Source organism: Sinocyclocheilus rhinocerous, unplaced genomic scaffold, assembly GCF_001515625.1.
Source record: "Sinocyclocheilus rhinocerous isolate Xijiao unplaced genomic scaffold, SAMN03320098_v1.1 scaffold2318, whole genome shotgun sequence".
In the NCBI taxonomy this organism is placed as follows: domain Eukaryota; kingdom Metazoa; phylum Chordata; class Actinopteri; order Cypriniformes; family Cyprinidae; genus Sinocyclocheilus; species Sinocyclocheilus rhinocerous.
The window spans coordinates 177,687-192,718 of record NW_015654931.1 but is presented as its reverse complement, the minus strand read 5'-3'; the positions used below and the strand labels follow the sequence as shown (position 1 = coordinate 192,718).

Genomic DNA, 15,032 nt, shown 5'->3' with positions numbered 1-15,032 from the left:
TTTATACACGGTGCACTTTCAGATTTAAACCTTTGCAGGATGTTTTCATTCACAGAATTTTTATATATTCTCATCTCGCATCCAGGCCAGTTACACAAAGCTATTAAATTATTAATAATTTTGACGGAAAACTTTTGCGGACGATTAGGAAAATTGATGCTGTCCTGAGTACATCCACTCTTATTTTGTTTAAAATGATAAATGATTAAATGATTAAAACAAAAAAATTTAATGGATTACATGGAATGTGTGGTTTAAAGGGGTCATATGATGCTTTTTTAAAGATCATTATTTTGTGTATTTGGTGTAAAAGAATATGTTGACATGCTTTAATGTTCAAAAAACACATTATTTTTCAAATACTGTACATTATTGTAGGTCCTTTATGCCCCGCCTCTCTCAAATGCTTCGTTTTCTACAAAGTCCCTCCTTCCGACAAGCGCAGTCTGCTCTGATTGGCCAACTGACCCAGTGCATTGTGATTGGCCAATCAGAGCAGACTGCTCTGATTGGCCAGCTGACCCAATGCATTGTGATTGGCCGAACACCGCAAACACTCGTCGGAAATGTAACGCCCCTTACCATAATCGCGAGCTTCATCTTTCAAAATAAATGTAAAGACAGAGCCCGAAAGGAGAACAGAGTCTCGTGACAGACACATTGGGTGCATTATGCAAATATTTCCACATAGTGATGTAGATATGTGGGGGCGTGTTAGAATGAGCCGTTTTAGGGGGGCGTGGCAGAGTCTTAAGTTTGATAAAGAATATCTCTTTGGTTTTGAGACTTTAGTCTTTGCAACTTCAGGGATCTTATCTATGCACAATCAGCTTGTAACACTCCATAGAGAAAGGAAAACTTGAAATCGCATCATATGACCCCTTTAAAAAAATATATAAGACTATATAAGAAGTGTCACTTCCTCTCTGTGATTCAGAGTGAAAGCACAGCAGTACTACTGAACACAACCCTCATCCAACTCATGGAGAATGGAGACCTTAAAGATCATAACCATCATCCAAACTGTTGCTTTAATACAAGGTATCTATCTATCTATCTATCTATCTATCTATCTATCATTGAAATGTTTGGGATGAGTAAGGATTTTCAATAATTCTGAAAGAAGAAGATTATGTTCACAAAGGCTGCATTTATTTAATCAAAAGCAGCCACAAACTGTAATATTGTTAAATATCACTGCAGTTTTAAATAACTATTTTATGTTTACAAAATTATATTTGTCTTGTTATGGTAAATATCCATTATCAGCAGCTAGTAAGAAATCGTTATAATATGTTGGTTTGGTACTCTAAAATTTCTTATTAATATCACAGCTGAAAATGATTGTTCTGCATAATGATCTGTGAAAAACTGCTAGTGTCTTTTCAGGATTTTTTTTTATAAAAAAAAAAGCATGTATTTAAACTCTTTTGTAAAATTTTAGATGTCTTTATTGTCATTTTATATTAAGGTAATGTGTCATTGCTAAATTCAAAATAAAAACATTATCTTTCAAAACAGAAAAAAAGTAATAAAATAATAAAACAGTGTTATAAACAAATAAAACTAATTTAACATCTATTGTGATAGGGCTTTCTCTTCATTAGCTCTAAGGCGAGTGAAATCTCTTTGTGTTTTTAAATCTTCCCTTAAAGCGTACTTGTTTTAGGGTAGATTTATTCCATTATTTTGTGATTGTTTTATTCTATACTGTTTGTTTTATTCTATTTGTATTGTGTATTTGAATTCACTTCTTTTTGATGAATGCATTTCTTTTATATGTTCGTATTTCTCTTTTGTTTTATCTTATTCTTGCAATGCGCTTTGAGATTTACTTTTAACTGAAAATTGAGTGTTTACTATTGTCCTTTTGCATTGACACACTATTTTCCTATTTAATACTGTAAAGCTGCTTTGACACAATCTGTATTGTTAAAAGCGCTATGTAAATAAAGGTGAAAAAAAACTTTTAAAGGTGCTATAGAAAATAAAGTTTGTTATTATTATTATTATTATTATTATTATCTATTAAAACCATGGCCATATGCAGGGTTTTAGAAATACCAAGGTCCGATAACTAAGTCCTTTTGGGGAGTTTGGGGCCCCCTGAAAAAAAAAAAGATTTCCTTGATCTACATATGTGTGTTTTAAGACGTCTGGAGGGATAACAATAGGTTTAAAAACCATGTCAGTCTTTTTCATTTTCATGTCTGTGAAAAAAAAGGAAACATGAAAATTATGACAAATTAAAAAAATATCAATTGGTTGTAGAGTAAGACAATTTGAATAGGTAAATGATAATAGATTGATAATAGAATTATTATTTTAGGTGAACTATCCCTTTAAAATTTGAGCACAGACCAGCCCATTGATATACAAAGAATGCAGATACCTTCTTGTCGAAAATAGAAAATGAAAGGAATAAATAAGGAGATGTATAAAGAAAAATCCTTAAAGAACTAGATTTTATTGTATAGTAATGCATTTAAACAATTACATTTTTTAAAATTTAATATGATAAATGACTGCCTAACCACAGCCTATAAACACACTTGACAAAGCCACACGTTCGACCATGTAGGTCTGATGATGATCATTTACTGAAAGGTTAACAGGAAAGTCTAAGTTCATTAAATTAATTCACAACATGCATAAGCTTTTTCCCATAAAATTTGCTTAAATACAGTAAATACACAAAGTTTATTAATATAACATACACAAGACAAAATAAGAACTGAATTTATAAAAAATGGCCTTGTTCTAAGTTTACATACACTTACACTACGCTAGTAATGCAGTGTGTTGTCCCCTGGATAGTCCACAACTTTTTGTTTTTGTGCTATTTGTTCATGAGTCTCTTGTTTGGACAAATGAAAGAATCAAACACAGATTTGATACAAAAAGTGCAAACATTCGCTGATTCTCAAGCAAACAGCGTGATACATTAAGAGCCGGGGTTGTAAAATTTTGAACAGGATGAAGATATGAATATTTATTTTTTAAAATATTATATTGTTTTCATTTAGGGCTGCCATTTAGAAGCCACGTATGATACTTACAAGCTTCTCAGAAGACAAAACAAACAAACAAAAAAAACAGTCAAAGATCATCCACATAATGACACACAGCACTACAAATCAAGCGCAGATTAACTGTTAAACTGGGTCATTTTTGTAAATTCTGAAATTATTTTGTCTTATAAACGTGCTATGTGAAATATCTTATTCAAGGCAGTACTGAAAAACAACAAACAATTTTTATGATCCCCCTTATTTTGTTAAAATTATTTTCATGTTGCAGATTCTCTAAGATGTATGTAAGCGTTATGTAATTAACCATTCAGTTGTCATGTAGTGTAGTTTAGTTTAAGTCTTTCGGTTGACGCACAGAATAAAACTTTAGCAGAAACACTGAGCTGTCAGCTGCACTTGTGTTTTATGGAAAATCAATGATCTGGCAGTTACTGGAACACGGTGCAACAAAACCATGTGATTTTTCATTAAATACTCACTTTCTCATTAGTCTGGTGAAAATATTATTCCAGCTATGTGATATAGAGGCAAAGGTTGATCAAGACTTTGCTTCTTGCCTTTTTTTTCAGGATACGACAGTCTCATCTCTACTGAGCCTCCGGAGGTCAGGGTCAATGTTAAACGTGAGTTATTTGCTTTCCCAATATTGTACGTCATATTGATATTCATGGCTTTTTTTTTTTCTTTTAGTAGTTTACATGTGCATTACTCTTTTTTTACTCTGTTGACTTCTGAATGTTGCGATGCAAAGATTTAGAGCATTGTCAAGAATATTGCACATAATTTGTAACCCTTTTGAATAGTTTGACAGGATGTTGCGGCGACACACTCGTTGTTCAACCGGTGCACATTTGCTCACTTCCAGTGTTTTTCTCTTTGTTGCACTGAAACAGGTGGCACATCAAACAGGCTGAGTGTGAGATGTCAGATTATGTTGAGCTCCATGCTATTGTTACTATCTGAACACCATTACTATGTGGTTTATGTGTTGAAAAGGCAGCATTGTGCTGTATTGCTTTAACTGGGTTCAATATGTTTGTGCACTTAATATCCGTTTGATATCTTATGTTAGATGTATTTCGGAGAGATTTTCACTCAACGTGAAATGCCATTCACATACTTGATGCTTCTATAATGTGATGTATTTCAGGAGCAGGGTATTTTAATTTGATGCATTGGGGATTAATTGGATATCACTCAACTGCAAGATCAAATGCTAAAAAAACGTTTGGGTTGGTTAACATTATCCAGTTAGTCATTGCATTCTTAGAGTCAATAGAAAAGGAGCAAAGACAGAGCTAAGTTATTACATTTTGATCAAATATTACAAAGGAAATTTTTTCTTTGCGGGAATGATAGACACCAAAGATTAGTTAACAGACCAGCAGCATGCATTGAAAAAGTAAAGTGTACATTGTCTTGTATTCTCAGTTGTGTCACAAGCAGATCAGGGATCTGGCTCGTGCTCCTGGACCCTCAGCACCTCTCCAATTATAGCCGTGGAGGATATTAACCGTCTCTCCTCTCAGATCTGTCTGTCTCTGGGATGTGGTGATGTATATAAATTAAGGGCATATGATGCAGAATTCAACAGTACCTGTCTCACAGGCTGCCTTTACCGTGACTCTGAGCTAAGCAACTGCAGTCAGACTGTGAGAAGCCACTGCAAGATGCTCTCTGAGGTCATTTGCGGTAAGAACCGGTGGGATGTGAAATAGAACATGTAATGTCTGTAGGCTGGAATGCATTGCATGAAACTGTATTTGCTTCTGTTTGAAATGTAGTTTAAATAAATAAATAAAATAAAAATAATGATGATGAATGAGATGCATAATAGTGGAAATTTCAAAGAAGAACTAGGCTACATTTATAATGTTGTAAATAAATAAATTAAAAATAATGATGATAAATGAGATGCATAGCTGATATTTCAAAGAAGAACTACATTTATAATGTTGTAACATTTAAAAAAATATATATATTTATTTATTTAAAAAAAATATTTATTTATTTATTTAAGAGAATGGCATATTTGCATCTTATTAAATTCTTGTGTTTTAAACTCTGATTATCTTCTTTTACCCGCAGGTTCTCCCTTTGTGGCTCAATTGTCTAGTCCATGTTCCTGGACTATCAAATCCCCAGACCCGAAATCTTCTGTGTCTCTGACTGAAGACACTGTCCACAATGTGTCCCGTGAGGTATGCCGTGAGCTTGGCTATGTAGAGGTCTACAGTCTCAATCAGAGAAGAGCGGGATTGAACACGACCTGTTTCACAAACTGTGTTTATCACAACAATCAGTTGATGAACTGTAGTGAGGTTATTAACTCCAATTGCTCAGTCCTTTCTGAAGTTAAATGTGGTAAGTCGGTACATTTTCCATTATCATGTTATAGTTATGAAATCAGTGACAGTATATTTATTTCAAGAAATGTTCTGGGTTCAGTACAAGTTAAGTTCTGTTGGCAGCATCTGTGACATGATGTCAGTTATCATAGAAAATCATTTCCGTGTGTACCTCAAATTGTGAAAAATAAAATCAATTTAAAATGTTTTTTTTATTTTTTATATTTTTTAAATGTATCTCAAAATATACAAAATACATGCTCCAAAATATATTTGCATACATTTATTTTTATACCAATATATTTTCAGACCATTTATAGTATATTTAAAAAATATATGTTAAACATATAAGTATATTTAAAAAAACAAAAACATTTAAATATATTTTGTGCTATATATTTTAATTCAAGAAAATACATTCATGTATGTCACATTTAAAGAAAAACATAATTTGTTGTCTATAACACGTATGAACATATAACACATTTGAATAAAATTCAGCAAAGAACATACTTTACGATGTTAATAAAAAACTATATACAATTTGCATTTAGCCTAGGCTACTGTAAGATTGGAAATTAATTTTTTTTGCCCCTAAAATACATTTTGGAATATATTTTGGTATATGGGGGTTGAAACTAAATATATATATATATTTATTCTAATTCTATTTTATCTATTTGTTTTCTTTTTTATTTAAAAAAGGCCTCTAACACTAGCTTTCTCTATTCTTTTTCTATCTTTTCTTTTTTATTATTATAAAAAAGACCCTCTAACACTAGCATTCCCAGTTTGTTTCTTTTCATATGTATATATTCATGTATATTAAATATAAAACACCGTGTTACGTGTACTGCGTTAGGCTAACCGAGACTTGTCATAGCACTTGCATATTATTGCTCTTTTGTTGGTTTGCATCTATTGCCCACATTTGTAAGTCACTTTGGATAAAGCTTCTGCTTAATGACTAAATGTAACTTCACAAACATTCTAGTAATTGCAGCATTATAAACATGGTTTTTGTTTATATGTGAAGGTTTCTATATGTCTTTATCATGTAAATATTATCTTTATTGTCAAGTCACCTTTATTTACATAGCGCTTTTAACAATACAGATTGTGTCAAAGCATCTTTACAGTATTAAATAGGAAAATAGTGTGTCAATAAAATTTAGACAAAATATTGTCTAAATGATTAAATGTCGCATCTGTTTCTTCAGGCAATGCTACCGTTCGGTTGGTGGGGGGCGGTCATCGCTGCGGGGGCCGTGTGGAGGTGTGGAGGGACTCCTGGGGCACAGTGTGTGATGATGGATGGGATATGGACGATGCACATGTGGTGTGTGCACAGCTGGGCTGCGGGTACGCTGTGTCTGTCAGCGGGCAGGGTGAGCCGTACGGCCAGGGCAAAGGCCCCATACACATGGATGAGCTCAACTGCACTGGAAAAGAGAGGAGCTTATGGGAATGTCCGGCGATTACGAATGGACACGACTGTGGACATAAGGAGGACGCAGGTGTGGTTTGCTCAGGTATGTGACGATATGTGTGAGTTATAAGTGACATCTCAAAATATGTTAATTAGAGACTTCACTACAGATGCAGCCATATTTCAGCCAATAATTTCTCTTTGAACACAGATCTGATATAATTTCTCTCACTCCTAAGTTTAACTGAGAGGTTAATTGAAAGTCATGCCATAATATTTAAAACTAAAACAAAATGTGACCCTGGACCACAAAACCAGTCATAAGGGCCAATTTTTAAAAATTGAGTTTTATACATCATCTGAAAGCTGAATAAATAAGCTTTCCATTGTTAGGATAGGACAATATTTGGCTGAGATACAACTATTTGAGAATCTGGAATCTGAGGATGCAATAAAATCAAAATATTGAGAAAATTGCCTTTTAAAGTTGTCCAAATTAAGTTCTTAGCCATGCATATTACTAATCAAAAATTAAGTTTTGATATATTTACAGTAGGAAATTTACAAAATTCCTTCATGGAGCATGACCTTTACTTAATATCCTAATGATTTTTGGCATAAAAGAAAAATGGATAATTTTGACCCATACAATGTATTGTTGGCTATTGCTACAAATATACCTGTGCTACTTATGACTTGTTTAGTGCACCAGGGTCACAAATAATATCCCAGACTTCTTTTTACCAGCACGTTTCCCAGTTCAATCTTAAACTAGAATTGTTCAGACTCTTCTACTGTAAAGTACTTACCTGTATTTTCAATCATTGATTCTTCATTGTTGATTCTCTTGCTTGTTCTCCTCGTTGTGCTCCCAATGTGTGCTTGTTCTCAAATTGGACTGTTCTCCTCCAATATCCTCCATTATCACAAAGCTAAATGTTGCAGTCTTATTAAATTGTTACTCACCTGTTCATCTTCAATAAAGTATGTGCATTTGGGTTCACACTCTTCAGTGTCTGCATTATCTGACAATGTCATGGTATATAATGTCAAAGGCAGCATTAACATCTAAAACATCTTTCATAGATTTTTGATGCCACTCTTAGTTGGACAGCCTTGCACATTTTAGCAAAAAAAATTTTTATTATTTCCTCTTCAAAACTTGTTGCTCGATCCCAACTGCAGATAACAAAAGCTGTTATGATCAAAAAGTTGTGTTAAAGCCAACCAAACAGATCAAACTGGTCTGTGTTAAGGGTGACACTGATGTACTGTGTGTGTTAAATTGATTTTGTGATTTTGTTTCTCATTGCATGTGTTTGTTCACACGTCTTCTCTCATTTTAATGAAGATTACAAGGCTCTGCGACTGACAGGAGGTCTGGACCGATGCTCTGGGAGAGTGGAGGTCCATCGCAATGGTAGCTGGGGGACAGTGTATGACACGTCCTTGCAGAAGGAAGAAGCTAAAATGGCCTGTAATATGCTGAACTGTGGAGAGGTCAAACAGTTCACGGCCTTTGACCCATTCTTTGAGCATAAAAATGGATCACTCTGGTATTTTTACTGTTCGAAGAATAGCATAGACCTGTGGCAGTGCTCTGAATACATTAATATCCTGCATTTGTACAATAAAACCAAAGCAGCTGGGCTGATTTGCAATAGTAAGTAACATGTTTTGTGTTTTTGAATGTCACACATAAAATTTTAATAGCTAAAGCAATAGTTTACGAGAATTCTCTCATTTTCTTCTGTGAAACACTAAAATAATATTAAAAAATTTTCACGCAGCCCTTATCATAGTGACCATGTCTGTCAAGCTTCAAAAAAGGCAAAAAAATAAAAAATAAAACTCTCAAAAAAGTAGTCCATACAGCTCATAAACTATATTTAGAGCCTCCTGAAGCTTTATCCACTCAAGTTTCACTGTTTTTCCCTCTTTGTTGGAGCTCTCAAATCTAATGCCATTCACTTATGTCATTTGTAATGTCGTCTGGCCTTTGTTTGTTTTTTTTTATTTAGTTTTTTTGGTGTGTTGTTTGTTCATTGTTGTTGTTATAAAACTCATATAAAACAATATTGAAAAAAAAAAAAAAAACTAACACATTGTCCATCAGTGCTGCCACTGCATTGTATCCATACAATTTGCATTTATATATATTAAAATATAGCAATTTTAAGTCATATAATTACATATAAAAGTGCTGTGCAAAAGTCTTAGGCCACTAATATTTTCACCAGCTAAAAAGTGTTTTAAGTCAATTATTTCTATCTTTTGCTGTAGTCTGTCAGTAGGAAATATCAGTTTACATTTCCAAACATTCATTTTGCCATTAATTGTAATAATTCAGTGAGATTATTGTTTTCTGCACACAGAGATCTGATCTGATCATCATCAGTCTGTCTGGAGTGACATGAAGAAACAGAAGAAACTGAGACAGACTTAATCCAGAAGAACTGTGTCTCCAAGACGCTTCAAGAAAACTTCCTGCAAAACTACAGTACTGTTAAAAGTTTTAGGCACTTGTTTAAAAATGCTGTAAAATGAGGATGCTGTCAAAAATAGATTTTCTTTATCAATTAACTTCTATTAACTAAATTAAATCAACATTTGGTGTGAGCATCCTATGTGTTTAAAGCAGCTTTAGGTGCACGTGTGCATCGTTTTTAGGTAGCTTTGCAGGTTGGAGACGTTGCCACAGTTCTTCTGGATTGAGTCTTTCTCAGTTTCTTCTGTTTCTTCATGTAATCCCAGACAGACTGATGATGATCAGATCAGATCTCTGTGTGCAGAAAACAAGAATCTCACTGGATTATTACAATTAATGGCAAAATGAATGTTTGGAAATGTAAACTGATATTTCCTACTGACACGCTACAGCAAAAGATAGAAATAACTGACTTAAAACACTTTTTAGCTGGTGAAAATACCAGTGGCCTAAGACTTTTGCACAGCACTGTATGTTACGATAACTGCAAAATGTAAGGCTGCCCGTTTACATGGAAGCGAAGCAGCCACAGAGCTGCCTTTAACACTAGACTCTAAAGCGAGTTTGGAGCAGCACAGAGGTATTTCAGAGAAACCTTAAGCTTTAAGATAAACATTTCTTCTTTTCCAGATTCTCTTGGTCTGCCTGTTCCCACCAGTCCACAACCAACCTCAGCACCAGCAACCACAGGTGATCCTGAGCTTTTCTAACAATCCTAAAGCTGAAGCTGATTCAAAAGCAATATTTGTAAAGTTCCCCTAATTTAATAGATCGTAAAAGGAATCTACTACAATCACAGTTAGGCTGTGCAGAGAAAAAAAATAAATTTGAAGAAAAACAAAAGTTAACTTGAAAATTAGATAACATTTTATGCGAATGGTTTGTAATTTAAGGCAAAGCATCACTCTTTCATCATGTCTGGGGCTCTTTCTTTCATCCAGTGACTACGACAATGGACAAACCACCTGGATTCTTCCCGACTTCAGAGCAACTGGGATGTTTTGTTCTTGGTTTCTTTCTTTTGATTGCAGTTATCACAAATATCCTCTTGTGTCATCATAATAAAAAGAAGAAAGGTGGGTGCAAACCTACGGCCCAACACCTCAACGCACAACTCTTTCAATGAACTGTTGGCAGAAAATCTTGTGGACCCATCAATACATTTATTTAGATGAATCTCACAAGTTTTCCCTCGTTGTTGTTAGCTGCTGTGGCCCAGAAGAGATACATGAACCTGCAGGCCCCGGCCGAAGCAGAGGAAAACCACTACAGAGATTCTGTGCATCTCGTCAAAGTCACAAACAACAGCAGCGATGCTGAGGGTGAGTGTGTTTAACTCTGAGCTGATGTTACGCGGATGACAGATGCTCTACGTTTGTTTTCTGTATTTGTGAATTGTTTTCTCTGTGCCCTTGTAGTTCCCGTATCTCCTCAGCGTATCTGGGCTCAGAGTAGCGTTGAGAGTGGATCGTATGACACAGACTATGAGCAACATGACATCAGTCCGGAAACGGCTTTTCCTTTATCCACTTTTCAAAGTTAGTCATTGTTAAGTGTTAAGGACAATACTCAGAAAGCAGGAGAGAGCCGGGATGGTTGTAGGTACGGGGATAAAATTGCTAGCAGTGTTAGGAAAGTCACTTTCAAAAGCAAACTGTGTTACTCACTAAAAAAAGTAACTAATTACATAAATTAAAGGGGTCATATGATGCGATTTCAAGTTTTCCTTTCTCTTTGGAGTGTTACAAGCTGATTGTGCATAGATAAGATCCCTGAAGTTGCAAAGTTTTCATAGTCGCACGCAGTAGTTTTCAGTCGCAAATGCGACTGAAATGGTCGCACTGTAGAGCCCTGGGTCAGCTGGCCAATCAGAGCAGACTGCGCTTGTCGGAAGGAGGGACTTTGTAGAAAACTAAGCGTTTGAGAGAGGCGGGGCATAGAGGAACTACAATAATGTACAGTATTTGAAAAATAATGTGTTTTTTGAACATTAAAGCATGTCAACATATTCTGTTACAACAAATACACAAAATAATGATCTTTAAAAAGCATCATATGACCCCTTTAATGCATATTTTTACTGGTGTAAAGGCCCTTTCACAACAGACTTGATATGAAAAGGCAAAACAATTCGCTAATATATGGTCTTTTCTCAACCATATACATTTTTCTTTTAGCTCACCATGTAATTTATATATTGATAAATGTAAAAAAACAGGCATTGAAAAGAACAGGATACAGAATGATTCAGTGGATCATCAGTGATTTCAGAATCATCATTGGCCAATAAAAAGCATTCAAAAAATGTATTTATATAAAACCTTGGTCCGCACTCACAAAATAGTCTTCTTTTTAGCGTTTTATTTTACATTGATCCATCTATATCCATTGAAATATAGGACATGTAAAGTAAATCGCTAAAAAAAGACATCATGGTTTATATACTAAGTAATCTAATAGATTGATGCACCAAAATAAAATATTAGGTAGGTGACAAAGGAGCACGGTGCAAACGACTGTAAAAAAATAATAATAATAATTTTGATTTAAAATGAAAATGAGACAAGCCTCACATGATGCAAAGATCTTATAAAATGTTCATAAAAAACAGTTTTTAAGAATAATGCACTTTATAAGTATAGTTATTAAAGGGGTCATGGACTTTTTCTTTCATAATGTTTGGGACTGTTGTTATGATGTGCTTATAATATCAGTAGGATTTTTACATCAGAAAATGGCCGTTTTCTACTCTAAATTTAGCCCTCTGAATTGAACACTGAAATGAGTGCATGGGTCACTTTTAAAACTTCAATGCAAATGCCCACTGCTATGACCGGGTAACATCTTTGCATATTAAATAAGTCTTACAACTCTTTTGAAAACTGCTTTTCCGTTTTTACTGTTACAGCTGCCCAAATGGGACAACAGGCACTCTTGCGTTGAAGAATTATGTGATAAAAACCCAGAAGCAGAAAATTAGTCATTTTGGCAGCTTGGTGCTGAAACTTACAATTTGATTAGTAAAATATATAGTACAATTTGATTGATCAGTTCACAAATAATGAGATTTCAGTCACCAGTGAAGACACCAGGAGCCAGAGAAACAGAAGCAGTTTCTTTTACTATTCAGTTCAGAAAAGTTAGTTTAGGGTTAGCTGGGAAAATGCATGATCTTCTAAGGTTAGTCTGTGTCTGCCAGCTGTTTATTTTTAAATTTGTTACAATCCCATCCCCGGTCTCACCTACTGCATGTCAGAACAATAAGTGTTGTAAAATCCATACTAGATTTGATTTGTCTGTAGATGACATGAGATAAAACTGAAAACATGTAAGCAGTACTGTAAGGAGACTGCTCTCTTCTTTCTCCTCTAGACTCAATGCGATACAGTGCAGATGGTAAAAGGCCTGCTGTGAAGGTCACAAACCTGAACAGTGTGACGGAGGAAGGTAAGAATGAAAAGGTTCCACATTGTTTAATTTCAATTTTATTTCTATTATCCAATATAACATCAACATGAAATCAAAATTCAATCGACTCTATGTACATTTGAAAAACTCTTTCATCAAAATGTCATTTCATAAGGTCAGGTCACTAATGAATTAAATTCATAAGCCTTATGTGCTATAGGTAAACATATCTGTCCTGACCATAACGGAAGGGTTTGAGCACAGGAGTTGACTCGAGTGCTAAAATAATCGATTCATGTTAAAGTATAACATTGTGGATAAATAATCTTAACAAACTGGCATAGGCAGATAACAGATCATCCGAATGTATTTAGTTTTTTTCAACAAAATCTTTACTTGTCACACAATTTCTGAAAGCTGACACTATATACAGTATATATATATATATATATATATGTATTTATTTTTTTTGGAATTTGTTCCTTGATTTTTAAAGGTCCAAACATCCGTAGCCGGACATTTTGACACTAAGCAACGTCATAATAAACATTTTTCATAACTTCATTCATAACTGTAATCGTCATTCCAGAACTGCATGACTTTCTGGTTACAGTTTATTTTAAGGTGTCCTTGTTATGTGTAATTAGACAAACAATTACTGAGTAATACTAATTAACCACACGCAGTACTATAGGTTTGGTGTGAGGAATGGTGAAGACTCAGGTGCAGAGTTAGATGGACTTTAGTTTAAAAATTCTAAAACTAAACTAAAAAACTAAAACTACCCTAGGGTAAAAGGCAGGGCAAAGCTGAATGGGACATGGAAAGCACAAGACTGGGAACAATAGAAGATGATTTGGCACAGCAATGCACACAGGGAGAATACATAGGGAAGGAAGTGAGGAGGCTAACAAGGGAAGGCAGTTGGGGCAAATTAAACTAATGTGATAACAAGAAGGCAGGGTCAAGACATGTACTGCACACGGCACATAAACATGATAGGAGCCATGCACTCACTCCAGACATGAGAATACAAGAACATGTAGCCAGTGAAAACAAATGTGCTAAATAACACACAAGCACATGAAACGTGGATGAAGAACCTCACAAAAAACATGGAGCATGAATATCTGGATCCTGACACTGAATTGAAACAGACAGAAGTGTCAGAATCCCCCAAAACACAGCTCTTTATAAAGTATAAATATCTCTGAATACCAGATCTGCAAAACCATACGCTAATTCTCAGCCTTTGACTTAGTTTTCAAAAAAACACTTTTTGCAAAACACAACACACAATTCTCTATGTATCACACACAAATCTAACAGGAATTAATATTATGGCAAAGGTGTTTGCTTTTGAGATGTGTTTTTTTGAATGCAGTGCTTCATTTTGCAAGAGATGTGAAGCATTTTGCATTTTGTGTGTGCAATTCTTGGATTTGTGTGTAAAGCTTTGAAAAAAAAGAGGCAAAGTTTTGAAAATGTGTGTAAGCAGTTGAAAAAGATTGTAAACACGGTTTGCTCTCAGCTGTCCCAGCAAAGGTCACAGTGGGAGGATACCAGCAAATCTCTGATCATAATGCACAGCAGATGCGTGGGTCTGCTACAAGTGGTGAGAACTGTTTATAACAAACCATTGACTGAAGAGAGGTCTTTAATATTATTAAATTACATATAAAAGTCTTTGATTAGGCTACAATGAGTATTGTCATCACCTCTCGCACAGTGGACTCGTTTGAGTCATCCTGCACCTCGTCTGGAGAATGCTACGAAAACACAGGCACAAATGCACAGGAGCCGTGCTCACAGGAGTCTGCTGAATGCTATGAAAATACAGGGGAAGACAGAGACCGTCTACAAACCGCAGGTATTAAACGTCCTAAGCGTTTCATTCTCTTTAGAAAATAATTAAAAGAATTAAGCAATACCATACAAGCAAGAGTGAGGGGTGTAACATTTCCGTCTCACGCTTGAGGGAGTCGGCCAATCACAACGCTCTGGATAGCTGGCCAATCAGAGCACACCTCGCTTTTTCAGACCGATGAGCTTTGTAAAAATCGACGCGTTTCAGAAAGGCGGGGCATAGAGGAGAAACAATAATGTACAGTATGTGGAAAATAATGTGTTTTTTGAACCTTAAACCACATAAACACATTTCATTACACCAAATACACAAAATAATGTCCTTTTTAGCAACATCATATGACCCTTTTAAGATCGTTGACTTCGCACGACTTAAGTGGATGGCATCACAAGCTGCTGCTATTGTGAACTCGCCACAATATCATCTCATGTGTTTAGCCAAAAAAAAAAAAAAAAGTATA

General features: G+C 34.9%; 1 protein-coding gene across 1 annotated transcript in view; it reads left to right on the top strand.

Annotated features, from left to right (window-relative positions):
- Nucleotides 1–952: 952 nt before the first annotated feature.
- The window catches only part of LOC107717722 (T-cell differentiation antigen CD6-like), a 15,409-nt gene continuing 1,329 nt past the window's right edge, over nt 953–15,032 (top strand). Inside the window, exons 1-13 of the mRNA XM_016524560.1 lie at nt 953–1,041; nt 3,602–3,655; nt 4,464–4,724; nt 5,121–5,396; nt 6,601–6,912; nt 8,161–8,472; nt 9,928–9,987; nt 10,239–10,373; nt 10,503–10,619; nt 10,716–10,835; nt 12,670–12,744; nt 14,237–14,320; nt 14,435–14,575. Coding sequence (XP_016380046.1) covers nt 990–1,041; nt 3,602–3,655; nt 4,464–4,724; nt 5,121–5,396; nt 6,601–6,912; nt 8,161–8,472; nt 9,928–9,987; nt 10,239–10,373; nt 10,503–10,619; nt 10,716–10,835; nt 12,670–12,744; nt 14,237–14,320; nt 14,435–14,575 — 1,999 coding nt within the window. The 5' untranslated portion in view covers nt 953–989. The remainder of the gene's footprint in view (nt 1,042–3,601; nt 3,656–4,463; nt 4,725–5,120; nt 5,397–6,600; nt 6,913–8,160; nt 8,473–9,927; nt 9,988–10,238; nt 10,374–10,502; nt 10,620–10,715; nt 10,836–12,669; nt 12,745–14,236; nt 14,321–14,434; nt 14,576–15,032) is intronic.